The sequence below is a fragment of the Leptodactylus fuscus genome, chromosome 6 (genome assembly GCF_031893055.1).
Source record: "Leptodactylus fuscus isolate aLepFus1 chromosome 6, aLepFus1.hap2, whole genome shotgun sequence".
Classification (NCBI taxonomy): domain Eukaryota; kingdom Metazoa; phylum Chordata; class Amphibia; order Anura; family Leptodactylidae; genus Leptodactylus; species Leptodactylus fuscus.
Window position 1 is genome coordinate 141,816,460 of NC_134270.1, and position 13,585 is coordinate 141,830,044.

The 13,585-nt window shown below is 42.2% G+C and overlaps 1 protein-coding gene across 1 annotated transcript in view; it reads left to right on the forward strand.

Moving 5' to 3' along the window:
- The window catches only part of PLTP (phospholipid transfer protein), a 30,007-nt gene that overhangs the window by 15,082 nt on the left and 1,340 nt on the right, over positions 1–13,585 (forward strand). Inside the window, exons 2-15 of the mRNA XM_075277389.1 lie at positions 1,114–1,238; positions 1,535–1,634; positions 2,332–2,460; positions 2,558–2,713; positions 3,376–3,439; positions 5,119–5,182; positions 5,948–6,039; positions 6,284–6,460; positions 7,426–7,485; positions 9,689–9,853; positions 10,334–10,401; positions 11,646–11,688; positions 11,762–11,825; positions 11,913–11,989. Of these exons, the coding sequence (XP_075133490.1) occupies positions 1,127–1,238; positions 1,535–1,634; positions 2,332–2,460; positions 2,558–2,713; positions 3,376–3,439; positions 5,119–5,182; positions 5,948–6,039; positions 6,284–6,460; positions 7,426–7,485; positions 9,689–9,853; positions 10,334–10,401; positions 11,646–11,688; positions 11,762–11,825; positions 11,913–11,989 (1,371 nt within the window). The 5' untranslated portion in view covers positions 1,114–1,126. The remainder of the gene's footprint in view (positions 1–1,113; positions 1,239–1,534; positions 1,635–2,331; positions 2,461–2,557; positions 2,714–3,375; positions 3,440–5,118; positions 5,183–5,947; positions 6,040–6,283; positions 6,461–7,425; positions 7,486–9,688; positions 9,854–10,333; positions 10,402–11,645; positions 11,689–11,761; positions 11,826–11,912; positions 11,990–13,585) is intronic.

Consider the following 13,585-nt stretch of genomic DNA (forward strand, 5'->3'; position numbering starts at 1 on the left):
AGAAAGAGGAGTAAAATGTGCGGCGCGCTCTGCGCGCCGCGGCAAATTTGGCTCCACCCACTTTTGTTGATTCCACCCATTCTCATTCATTTATCATGTGCTCCCACAAAGTACAATCCTCCTACAGTCACCCGTAAATTATATGCCCCCCCTCCATCTCTCCCCCAGTTTCATATACACCCTTCCTTTCCCCCTAGTTTCATGTCCCCCCTCCATCTCTGTCCCCAGTTTCATCACTTTCTCCCCCTTCATCTGCCCACAGTTTCATGTTCCCCGTCTCTGCCCCAGTGTCATGCTGTTCTCTCCCCACCCCTTCATCTGCCCCAGTGTCATGCCGTTCCCCCCTCCCCTTCATTTGCCCCCCAGTTTCATTGGGCCCCCTCCATCTCTGTCCCCAGTTTCATGCCGTTCTCTCCCCACCCCCTTCATCTTCCCCAGTGTCATGCCGTTCCCCCCCTCCCCTTCATTTGCCCCCCAGTTTCATGGGCCCCCTTCATTATGTTCCACCTTTATATTTAATACAAAACAAACACTTACACTCACCTTCCATCACTCACCTTCCATCGATCCCCCGACGCTCCTCTCTCCAGTCACATATGCGATTAATGCAGGAGCTGTGAGTTCAGCTCCTGCTTAGCTGCGGCCCGGCTTGCGTGTGTAGGCGTGATGACGTCATCGCGCCTACACACGCAAGCCGGGCCGGAGCTTTAAAGCAGGAGCTGAGCTCACAGCTCCTGCATCGTGTATGTATTCCAGCTCATCGGCGGGCGGATGCCGATGAGCTGAAATCGTGACAGGCAAGTGCCGGGGGGCCCCAAGAGGCTCTGTGGGCCCCGGCACTTGCCCGACTATGCCGTGCGCTGACGCCGGCCCTGTCTGCCTGTATAAATGACATTCTATGTAAAAGAAGTGCCAATGCTGTAAGTGAGGTCTACTATACTGAAACAATGGTTCCCAATGATAAGAGCCATGCAATTGAGAGTGACCGATTATCTAATACATCTGATACTGACCTGTTGGACTTTTGGATATTTTTGGGAGTCCCCCTGTGTTACTTCTCAGAGTGTCTTCACATGTATATGGCTAAAATTCTGCTTTTTGATGATATTTCAGGTTGCAAGGAACCATGGCAGTATCGGTATACTTTCTTTTACTTGTCCTACCGTTTGTGTTGTCAAAGTCATCTTCACAGAACCCTGGTTGCAGAATACGGATCACTTCCAAAGGTCTACAGTTTGGTGAGTAGAAATCCTCACCAAACATAAGTATATGAACATTAGCATAAGGAGTAGTTATAGCCATGACAGCAACGTTTCCCTATAAAATGGCATTCTGCATTATGGCTTTGCCTTATGTTGTCCTCCGATAATTGTTGGATATAGCTCTTTGCATATGTATAGTATTTATGTGTTATGTTAAAGGAACACGTAGAATAATAGTAATATCACAGTATACAGAGAGGTTATGGACTTATAGAATACATATAGGTTTTGTCTTGTGCTGTGTAGACTAAATAAACATTTCTGTCACTTAGTCAAACATGAAGGACTGAAGTTTGTGGAACAGGAGCTGGAGAATATCACCATTCCAGATCTGAACGGCACCGAGGGGAGATTCACCTACAGTATAAACAAGTGAGTACCCATAGTAGTGTCATGTCCATGTTGAATTGGTCACGGGGATGCAATGTCCCCTTTCAGATACTGGTCTAGACAACCCACTCAGGTTCAGGATGAGGCATACAGGCAAAGGTCAGGGCAGGTGGCACAGGTGGCATGGGTCAAACATAGACAGACGGGTAGAATGAACTTGGACACCTTGGAAGGACATGAGAGCATTAGGGTCAGACAGAGGTATGTTCAGGAACAGGCAGAAGACACTAGCTGGCTATGAACCTCTGTACAGGCACCTTCCTGTGGAGGAAGGAGCCTTAAATAGTCCATAGGTGCAGGAGATTGCCTTCAAGAAGTCATGATGGCTTGAGTACAGTGCCCACGGCCAGGAGAACATTGTATTGGGCTCCGAGAGGCTGCAGCCCGGTGGTGCTACACATCCACTGACTGGCCACAGTGAGGATTGGCACATCCAAAGATTTCTTTCCTTGAAGCCCGTTTAAAGTAGTAAAAATCTTTCCATTTCTGTAGACGCTGACAAGCTGATATTATACTTTACATGTCCAGGTCTTGGTTGCCAGCATTGTCTTTTCTCGTGGTATCTTTTGTCAGTAATAAGTACCTGGCTACAATGGTGGGGGCTTGTGTAGGTCTTGAGTCTTGCTATAGGCGCTATCTGATCAATGATGGCTTTCTTCATCCTTTCTCTCCTCCGCAGTGTACGTGTCACACACTTACAGCTGTCCCAGTCTGAGCTGTTGTTTCAGCCGAGCAAACAACTGGTGTTAGACATTAATAATGCATCTATCAGCCTCAATTTCCAGAGAAAACTTCTCTACTGGCTCTTGTGAGTATCTTCATACTTGGGTTATGGAACACACCATCCACCCTTCTACAAGTGCTAGTAGCCTTATAACAGTATGACCTTCCCATGTACTCTTCAGCTATGACGTGGGCACTATCAATGCCTCAGCGGAGGGAGTGCACATCAAAACTGATCTGGATCTTGCCAGAGATTCCAAAGGACGTCTGAAGATTTCCAATATGACATGTGACGCATCCATCAACAGAATGCAGGCTGGGTTCAGCGGAACACTCAAGTAAGTTTACTAACTTTGAGCAAAACTTTCCAGAAAGACTGTAGACTTAACACATGCACAATGAGGTTCTCAAAGAAACTACTTCTCACTGTGGTCATGTAATGTAGAGCTAGGGACCCTCCACTAATGGGGATCCTGGTGGTAGAACCTCCAGCGAGAAGACATTTACCATATGCCTTGTGAATAGATGGAATATGCAGATCTTGGAACAACCCATATAAGCCACTCGGGAAAGATCTGTATGTCCTATCCTTAAGTATATTGTCTAAATAAAGGTGAACAACAGTTACGGCCAAAATACTGTATCTTCTGACCACAGATTTAACAACGTATGTATAGATATCTCAAAAGCATGGCACCTATAAAGAACCCAACGTAGGTAAACTGACAGACTGTAGGAATGTTTTGGTTGAGGGGTCCAATAGATATTCAGGATCCATTAGATGATTAGAAACCATCTTCTGTCCATATTGACCATCCTACCTTGAAAACAATCTAGTCAGTCTGTATCACTGATGGGTGAGATGACCGTCTTATGTTGGTACACTGAGTAGTAAAAGCCCCGTATGCCGTATATCAGCAGTACTTATGGACATCTTTAGGCAAGTCCACTCATTTCACAAATAACTTGGTCTTACCTGCTCTGGTTTCTTCTCTTTCAGGAGGGTCTATGACTTTCTTGCTTCTTTCATTACAACCGGAATGAGATTTCTACTAAATCAACAGGTATGTACAAATATTGCTTGGTATGTTGGAGCCAAATTTTGGACCACATAGGCCGGGTTCACACGGAGTATTTTGGTTCATAATGTGGTACCGTATACGTGGCGCTATTTTGTGGCCATGATTTTGCGGCGGCCGCAAAATAGCGCCACGTATACGGTACCGGCTCCCATTGAGAACAATGGGAGCGTATACGACCCGCAAAAGCTCCCGCGGCGTCTACGTTCCACATTACGAACCAAAATACTCCGTGTGAATCCGGCCATAGTGTTCCTCTTACAATAATGTACACTACAATGAATAGGAGCCAAAATTCAGACAGATTGAGGTAAATTCTGCATCAAATTAAGCATGAAATTCCTACATGTCAACACCCACTAAGGGTAAGTTTAGACAGGGATTTTGGGCGGGAGGCCGCCTCAAAATCCGGGTCCAAAATATGGCTAGCCGCGGCTGGATGCTGGTGCAGTGCATATAGTGCATCGGCATCCATTTGCGGCATTCTGCTCTGGATTAGGCCCAAATGAATGGGCCTAGTTGGGAGGGAGTGTTGAGATGCAGATGTCTCAGCTGAATCATCCGCGGAATCCGCTTAAAGAAAGGGCATGTCGTTTGCGGAAAGAGGAAATGACCGGCTCCCATTGAATTCAATGAGAGGGATTCCGTGTCAAAGTCCAGACCAAAAAAACCCTGTCTGTCTACAAGGCTAAATTTGGAACTGAATTTCTTGTGAATATGCTCCAAATTCTGCCTGAAATCTGCCTCCCATCCCTTGTATTTTCCTCTAACTCATTAAAAAAATAAACATCATGCTCGATCTTCGGGTGAACTCCATCTGATAAATCCCATTAGGTTGAGTTCAGATGGATTTTTTTGGTCCAGAATTTGAGGCGGAGGCCGCCTCAGATTCCAGACCAAAAAACCGGTAGCTGCAACTGGCATCCAGTCGCGGCCCTCCGCTCTGGATTAGGCCCAAATGAATGAGCCTAATCGGGAGGGAGTGTCTTCAGGCTGACGTCCGAGACTGAACCGGCCATGGCATCTGCCTGAAGAATGAGCATGTCGCTTCTTTTTTCTAGGAGCCGGAACAGACCGCTCACGGAAAAATGAAATGACTGGCTCCCATTGATTTCAATGAGAGACGTTTTTTTGGTCAGGATTTTGAGGCGGATTCTGCCTAAAAATCCAGACCAAAAAACTCTGTGTGAACTCAGCCTTAAAGTGAATGTGATTCAGAAAATTTCCACTTGGCCGGTGCAGAATGTGCAAATTCCATGGACGATTCTGTCAAATAGAAAATTTCAGCTTCAAATTCCTGAAGTTGAATTTTTTAGCTAGTCCAGATTCTGTTGTGTGAATTTACCCTTAGTGTTAATATGTGACATACATTAGACTAACATCAAGGAAACCTTGGCAGGGGCAGCTGACCATATAATGTATGAAGGGTGTCCAAACTTCCAACGCAATATATTGGGGAAAAAAAGGTTAGAATCAAGGGTGAGAATGCATTTGTATGTGGTTAAGCCAGTATATATTTTCTGTATTTTTCTGGGCTCTTATACTGTATAATAATGTTTGTAATGGTTTAGCATTTGTGTTTCATGATTTGATATAAACTGTATTATTTCGGTATAGATATTATCAATTACAGACATGTCTTCCTAATCGTACTTCTGTTACAGATCTGTCCTGCACTAAGGCATGCTGGGATGGTACTGCTAAATTCCCTGCTCAATACTGTGCCTGGTGAGTAAGAAGCTATGACTGTAGCATTGCCTAAAGCTTGATGTCTACAAAAATTCTCTATTTTTTATTTTTTTTTAATGTAGATTGTGAGCCCCACATAGAGCTCACAATGTACATTTCTCCCTATTAGTATGCCTTTGGAATGGAAATCCATGCAAACACAGGGAGAACATACAAACTCCTTGCAGATTGTTTTTTTGCCCTTGGCAGGATTTGAACACCAGGACTCCAGCACTGCAAGTCTGCAGTGCTAACCACTGAGCCACCATGTGGCCCCAAAAATTCTGTTTTCTGTTCTGAATAGTTTTACCATGCTGTAGACGCTGAGTCTCAAAACCAAGTGAAAATGCGCTATAAGGAAAAGATTGCTGTTCAGGGCTTGTTTAAAGGGTTTTTGCAGGTCTGGAAAACATGTCCGTTGGCCACATGGCGTTGCCACATCTCCGTCCCATTAAAATGTATGGGACTGAGCTGCAGCATGGCCATGTGAACAACAGACACTATGTCACGTTCTTGAGGGCGGTGAATGGATAAAGATGGCGTCTACACAATAGTAATTCCTGATATCCCAACTGTGTTGTGAAAGAAAACTGTCTCTCTACACTTTAGCTCTCCTCTTCCTCCCCCTCCTCTCTTTGTAGACCCTTTAAAAAGTGGCAAGTATTACATTGACGTTATGATCATGTGACCACTTCATAATAGTGTAACCTGTAAACTGGGGATTTGGCCAATGACTATTTTTTAATATTTCTTTTATTTTTCCAGTAAAGAATCCAGTGGATGATTATATAGGGATCGACTATTCTCTCCTGAGTGATCCTGATGTATCAGAAGACAGTTTAGATATGGATTTTAGGGTAGGTATAAGACAACTTCTGTGTGCCTAAAATATTATGGATCTATGCTATGGCTTAGAGGCATGACCCCTTAGACTAATGCCCCGCTAGAAAACTTTGCCACTATCCTTACTAGTATACCCATATATTGACCAATGATGATACAACTAATAAAATTAGACAAACTTTGCTCCATTGGGGGTCAGTTTCTTGATGTCAGTGTCCTATCAGCCCCCCAATAAAACTTATGTTCTATCATTTTTAGGGCATGTTCTACGCCTTAGATGCTGCTAATGATACAATCCCTAACACGTCCCCAGCGCTCCACATAAAGCAGAAGGAACGTATGGTCTACATTGCCCTCTCTGAATATTTTTTTGACTCAGCAATGTATGCGTATTACAAGTCAAATGTACTCAGCTTGGAAATTGCAAATGAGCAGGTAAGTAGCATTTCTCTGTCTTAATATGTCTGAAGTTTGGCAGTGTTACATTCCCTATGATGGTCTATGGATTCCCTAGATTCCCTATGATGATCTATAGATTCCCTATGATGGTCTATAGATTCCCTATGATGGTCTATAGATTTCCTAGATTCTCTGTGATGGTCTATAGATTCTCTATGATGGTCTATAGAGTCCCTAGATTCCCTATGATGGTCTATAAATTCCCTAGATTCCCTATGATGATCTATGGATTCCCTAGATTCCCTATCATGGTTTATAGATTTCCTAGATTCTCGGTGATGGTCTATAGATTCTCTATGATGGTCTATAGATTCCCTATGATGGTGTATAGATGGGACCCAGGTTATAGACCTGCTGTACTACAATTTACTGTAATCTATCACAGGGTTTCTCAACCTTTTCATGCCAAGCATCCATTCGTGAAAAACCTTCTAACCAAGTACCCCTAACAGACACCGTAATAGATTCTGTTCCCAATCTCAAGCGGGAAAGATCAACTGGCGCATACCATGTGCCAAGCAAATCCTTTTGGCAGACACACGCAATGGGTTTGGAGGATCTATTATCTTCTGACCAGCTTTTCACTGATCAGGTCATAGATCAGAAGCTATTTATCTATTTAGCACAGACTAACCCCTGCTGTAGAGGAGATCCAGCCCCTTAACCCTGATCCAACGTCTTCTGATGCCCACCTCTACTAGACAGCCACTGTGCCTTGATATTTGAAGATGGCGGGTGGTTTGGGCAGCACAAGGGCCCCATAAGCCCAGAACTTGAGCATTCACTAAATCTGCCACTTCCAGAGCACTGGTTCCTAGCCATGGCATGTACCCTCTGAGACTGCACGTTGTACCCCCTGGGGTACACATACCACAGGTTGTGAACCCCTGATCTATAGGTTATTTTTTTGTTATTTACAGTAACTCATCTCTGTCCTTCAGGTGCCTAAAGACTTGGAAGTCTTACTGCGGACATCATACTTTGGAAGTCTAATGCTTCTGGTAAGTATATTTAAAGTTTGCATGCCAAGTGTCAAGGTTTCCAAATCTTTTCAGCTTTGGGTAATTCCCAGAAAAAAAACCCTTGTATCAGGAGAAAACCCTACCAATATTTAAAGGTTAAAAGTAAAAATTAATATAAAACCTCAGACCAGACACCAATGTTAACTCAGACACCAGATCAGACCCCTGCATTAATTTAGCCCCAGACCCCAAATCAGATTAAGAAAATATTAAATAAACAGGGATTTAGTTACCTTTCCTTGCTCCCAGCTTTTCTTTTCTCAGCACACGGGCCATGAGACCATCCAACGCCAAAACATTGTGTACTGGGCTTTGAAGAGCCTAATGTTGTCTGTAGGCCCCTGGACTATGTGGCAATTTGCTTTAATGAAGGCCTGAAAAGTAATCCCCTAAAAAATCCCCTAAGCAATTTTATTCATTTTAATGTGGATAAGCTACAGTCCTATGAAAAAGTTTGGGCACCCCTATTAATCTTAATCATTTTTAGTTCTAAATATTTTGGTGTTTGCAGCAGCCATTTCAGTTTGATATATCTAATAACTGATGGACACAGTAATATTTCAGGATTGAAATGAGGTTTATTGTACTAACAGAAAATGCGCAATATGCATTAAACCAAAATTTGACCGGTGCAAAAATATGGGCACCTCAACAGAAAAGTGACATTAATATTTAGTACATCCTCCTTTTGCAAAGATAACAGCCTCTAGTCGCTTCCTGTAGCTTTTAATCAGTTCCTGGATCCTGGATGAAGGTATTTTGGACCATTTCTTTCTACAAAACAATTCAAGTTCAGTTAAGTTAGATGGTCGCCGAACATGGACAGCCCGCTCTCAAATGATCTGAAAACAAAGATTGTTCAACATAGTTGTTCAGGGGAAGGATACAAAACGTTGTCTCAGAGATTTAACCTGTCAGTTTCCACTGTGAGGAACATAGTAAGGAAATGGAAGACCACAGGGACAGTTCTTGTTAAGCCCAGAAGTGGCAGGCCAAGAAAAATATCAGAAAGGCAGAGAAGAAGAATGGTGAGAACAGTCAAGGACAATCCACAGACCACCTCCAAAGAGCTGCAGCATCATCTTGCTGCAGATGGTGTCACTGTGCATCGGTCAACTATACAGCGCACTTTGCACAAATAGAAGCTGTATGGGAGAGTGATGAGAAAGAAGCCGTTTCTGCACGTACGCCACAAATAGAGTTGCCTGAGGTATGCAAAAGCACATTTGGACAAGCCAGCTTCATTTTGGAAACAAAGATTGAGTTGTTTGGTTATAAAAAAGGCGTTATGCATGGCGTCCAAAAAGAAACAGCATTCCAAGAAAAACACTTGCTACCCACTGTAAAATTTGGTGGAGGTTCCATCATGCTTTGGGGCTGTGTGGCCAATGCCGGCATCGGGAATCTTGTTAAAGTTGAGAGTCGCATGGATTCCACTCAGTATCAGCAGATTCTTGAGAATAATGTTCAAGAATCAGTGACGAAGTTGAAGTTACGCCGGGGATAGATATTTCAGCAAGACAATGATCCAAAACACCGCTCCAAATCCTCAGGCATTCATGCAGAGGAACAAGTACAATGTTCTGGAATGGCCATCCCAGTCCCCAGACCTGAATATCATTGAACATCTGTGGGATGATTGGAAGCGGGCTGTCCATGCTCGGCGACCATCTAACTTAACTGAACTTGAATTGTTTGTCCAAAATACCTTTATCCAGGATCCAGGAACTGATTAAAAGCTACAGGAAGCGACTAGAGGCTGTTATCTTTGCAAAAGGAGGATCTACTAAATATTAATGTCACTTTTCTGTTGAGGTGCCCATACTTTTGCACCGGTCAAATTTTGGTTTAATGCATATTGCACATTTTCTGTTAGTACAATAAACCTCATTTCAATCCTGAAATATTACTGTGTCCATCAGTTATTAGATATATCAAACTGAAATGGCTGTTGCAAATACCAAAATATTTAGAACTAAAAATGATTAAGATTAATAGGGGTGCCCAAACTTTTTCATAGGACTGTATATATAATTTTTTTTTTATGAAGTCCTGAAATTCGGAATGTATTAGAAATATTAGTATATGTTAGGAAAAAAATGGCAGCTGGAAATAAACTGTGGTAAATGCTGGTGTGATCACTATCCATGTAGACCACTGTCCTTCTGATATTCCAATACAGGATCCAGATGTGGCAGATGCCCCGATGAAACTAGAGCTTCGTGTTTCTACCCCGCCGCGGTTTACCATAAAACCAACAGGAACCAGCGTTTCGGTGAATGCCATTCTGAACATCTACCTGATCCCAACAGACCAGCCCCCGGTGCAGCTAAGCAGTATGACTATGGTGAGTCACAGATTTTGTATAGACTTCTTCTTCTCTAACTTTTCTATAGTACTAATTGGTCTATTTAAAGGGATATTCCAAGTTCTTAAAAAATGGGGCAAAGTCAATAAAAACAAGTCATAAAACAGAAGTTATTTTCACTGGTTCAATCCCCAGTGTTTCCATCATTGACTCTCCATCTTCAGTCCTTTCTTCTAGTCTATGCTTACTTGGCTGAATCGCCGACGTTCCATATACCCTCATACGACCACTCAAGTCAAACACTGGCTTCAGTAGTACAATGCCGTAAGACACTAAGGCCAGTGAGTTGCTACCATGGTCATATGTGGTATATACGGCATGTCAGTCCTGCAGCCATATTAACACATTTACTGACTTTATAATTGAATCTATCTCTCAGATTGGTTTTCATTTTAAGTCCTCTAAATGTGACTAGTATCTATATATAAGGTATGCTTTCAAACACTTATGTCTCCATAGGAATCACGTCTTAGTGCTAGGGTGACACTGAAGAGGACCACTTTACAGGTTCAGCTGGACCTCAAGAGGTAAACCAACCTAAAATATTAGTCATTTGTTTTTTCCCTAGTCAACATACATGTTTCATTACATAGAGTCAGGGTCAATTTAACCATAAGACAAGGATTGCATCTGCATTGGGCCCTATGGTAGCTATCAGCTCTCTGCTCCACCATTCAGGGTTTGGCTGATGATGTCTGGGGCAAGGAAATATAATGAGCACCAAGCCAGAAACCTCACTACACCCTGAACCTGCAGGCAACAGGGTTGTGTGAGTACAAAATTTGTATTCAATATACTGGTTGGTCACTGAAGTGGTAGGGGGCATTATGCGGGGGGCTACTTGAGGGGGTACTAAATTATGTGTTGGTCCATTTATAAAACCTTTGATTAGGGCCCACAAATGGGTTAAAACAGCCCTGTATACTACATATGTATGGTTACAGCTTGGCAGCCAGGGAGCTCACAGGACATTCTGGTTCAGAAAGTTGGGACACAAAAAATGTCATGCTAACACAGTGGGCTTTCATATAACACTGGCCACTACCCGCTTTAGTATTTGCACACACCACAAAACAATGGCGGAGTTGAATCACAAGGGGAATTTTTAAAGTCAGCTTTGCTGGAGGCTGCATTCAAATTTATCAAATATTACTCAATTTTTGATCAATTTGGTGCATCTATAAATCCTGAGATGTTCCTTCACGTTCTACATCATCTGTTCACTGGAGTAAGATTTCAACAATTTTTTGACCTTTGGAAGAGTTGCATTTGATAAATCTGGTGCACAGATAGCTTGGCAGGCTACCCAGGCCCACTTTTCAGTGGTGGAGTAAGTGGTGTAAAAAAAAATCCATAATGTCGCAACGTTTTGGTGCAAATGGGTTGAAAAAATCCCCAGACTTTCCTTAGCTCCAGATCTGACTTTATTTTAGTTTTTATATTTCTCCTTTTTCTGCTATCCAATTCCTCAGCACAGCATTACACGGGCAGCTAGAGACTGTACTATATATACCTGCTGTTGGGCAGTACAATCCTTCTCTCTATATTCACCTATATAATCTAAGAGACTAGAAGTATATAGGGAAGCTATGAGCTCCTTCATTATAGCTGTGTGACCAGAACGGTCTGCTCATAAGTCAAGGATCTGGGCGTTATTCCAAGTAGACTTATTTGGTCAGTGTGAAGGTCACTGAAGAGAAGGATTCAGATACATAGAAAAAAGTACTGGAATTTATAGTAATGAATATATGGCTTCTTTCATTACCTGTAGGTTCAGAATATACTCCAACAAGTCAGCGCTGGAGTCTCTGGCAGTAAGTAAAGTAAGATATACAGCATATAATTCTTGTAGTTTGTGGTATTATAAGCCTTGTCTTTTTATTACAGCTCATACCCTTACAAGGCCCCTTAAAGACCCTTCTACAGTTGACAGTGATGCCTGTCCTTAATGGTAAGACAACAATTTCTTGCACTTTTCTAGCATGGCTGGCTATGAACATTGCAAGGTCTTAATACATATATAAAATGTGCTCCTCAGAGAGAACAAAGCGAGGTGTCAGCATCCCCCTTCCAGAAGGTTTGGATTTTACTCGAGAGACAACTACTCACCATGCTGTAAGTCATAGTACTCCTATAGCTTTTGCAGGTGATTTAAGTAACTCGGTCTGGTGGCAGGGTATAACTGGTGGAGGGAGAGAAGCTGAGATCTGTGATATATTGGGTTATATGATACAGGAGAGAAGCTAAGCTCTGTGATATATAGGGTTATAGGATAGAGGAGAGAAGCTGAGCTCTGTGATATATAGGTTATATGATAGAGGACAGAAGCTGAGCTCTGTGATATATAGGTTATATGATAGAGGGAGAGAAGCTGAGCTCTGTGATATATAGGTTATATGATAGAGGAGAGAAGCTGAGCTCTGTGATATATAGGTTATATGATAGAGGGAGAGAAGCTGAGCTCTGTGATATATAGGGTTATATGATAGAGGAGAGAAGCTTAGCTCTGTGATATATAGGGTTATATGATAGAGGAGACAAGCTGAGCTCTGTGATATATAGGGTTATATGATAGAGGAGAGAAGCTTAGCTCTGTGATATATAGGGTTATATGATAGAGGGAGAGAAGCTGAGCTCTGTGATATATAGGATTATATGATAGAGGAGAGAAGCTGAGCTCTGTGATATATAGGGTTATATAATAGAGGAGAGAAGCTGAGCTCTGTTATATATAGGGTTATATGATAGGGGAGAGAAGCTGAGCTCTGTGATATATAGGGCTATAGGATAGAGAAAAGAAGCTGAGCTCTGTGATATATAGGTTATATGATAGAGGTGAGAAGCTGAGCTCTGTGATATATAGGGTTATATGATACAGGAGAGAAGCTGAGCTCTGTGATATATAGGTTATATGATAGAGGAGAGAAGCTTAGCTCTGTGATATATAGGATTATATGATAGAGGAGACAAGCTGAGCTCTGTGATATATAGGGTTATATGATAGAGGAGAGAAGCTGAGCTCTGTGATATATAGGGTTATATGATAAAGGAGAGAAGCTGAGCTTTGTGATATATAGGGTTATATGATAGAGGGAGAGAAGCTGAGCTCTGTGATATATAGGATTATATGATAGAGAAGAGAAGCTGAGCTCTGTGATATATAGGGTTATATGATAGAGGAGAGAAGCTGAGCTCTGTGATATATAGGATTATATGATAGAGGAGAGAAGCTGAGCTCTGTGATATATAGGTTATATGATAGAGGAGAGAAGCTGAGCTCTGTGATATATAGGGTTATATGATAGGGGAGAGAAGCTGAGCTCTGTGATATATAGGGTTATAGGATAGAGAAAAGAAGCTGAGCTCTGTGATATATAGGTTATATGATAGAGAAGAGAAGCTGAGCTCTGTGATATATAGGGTTATATGATACAGGAGAGAAGCTGAGCTCTGTGATATATAGGGTTATATGATAGAGGAGAGAAGCTTAGCTCTGTGATATATAGGATTATATGATAGAGGAGACAAGCTGAGCTCTGTGATATATAGGGTTATATGATAGAGGAGAGAAGCTGAGCTCTGTGATATATAGGGTTATACGATAAAGGAGAGAAGCTGAGCTTTGTGATATATAGGGTTATATGATAGAGGGAGAGAAGCTGAGCTTTGTGATATATAGGGTTATATGATAGAGGAGAGAAGCTGAGCTCT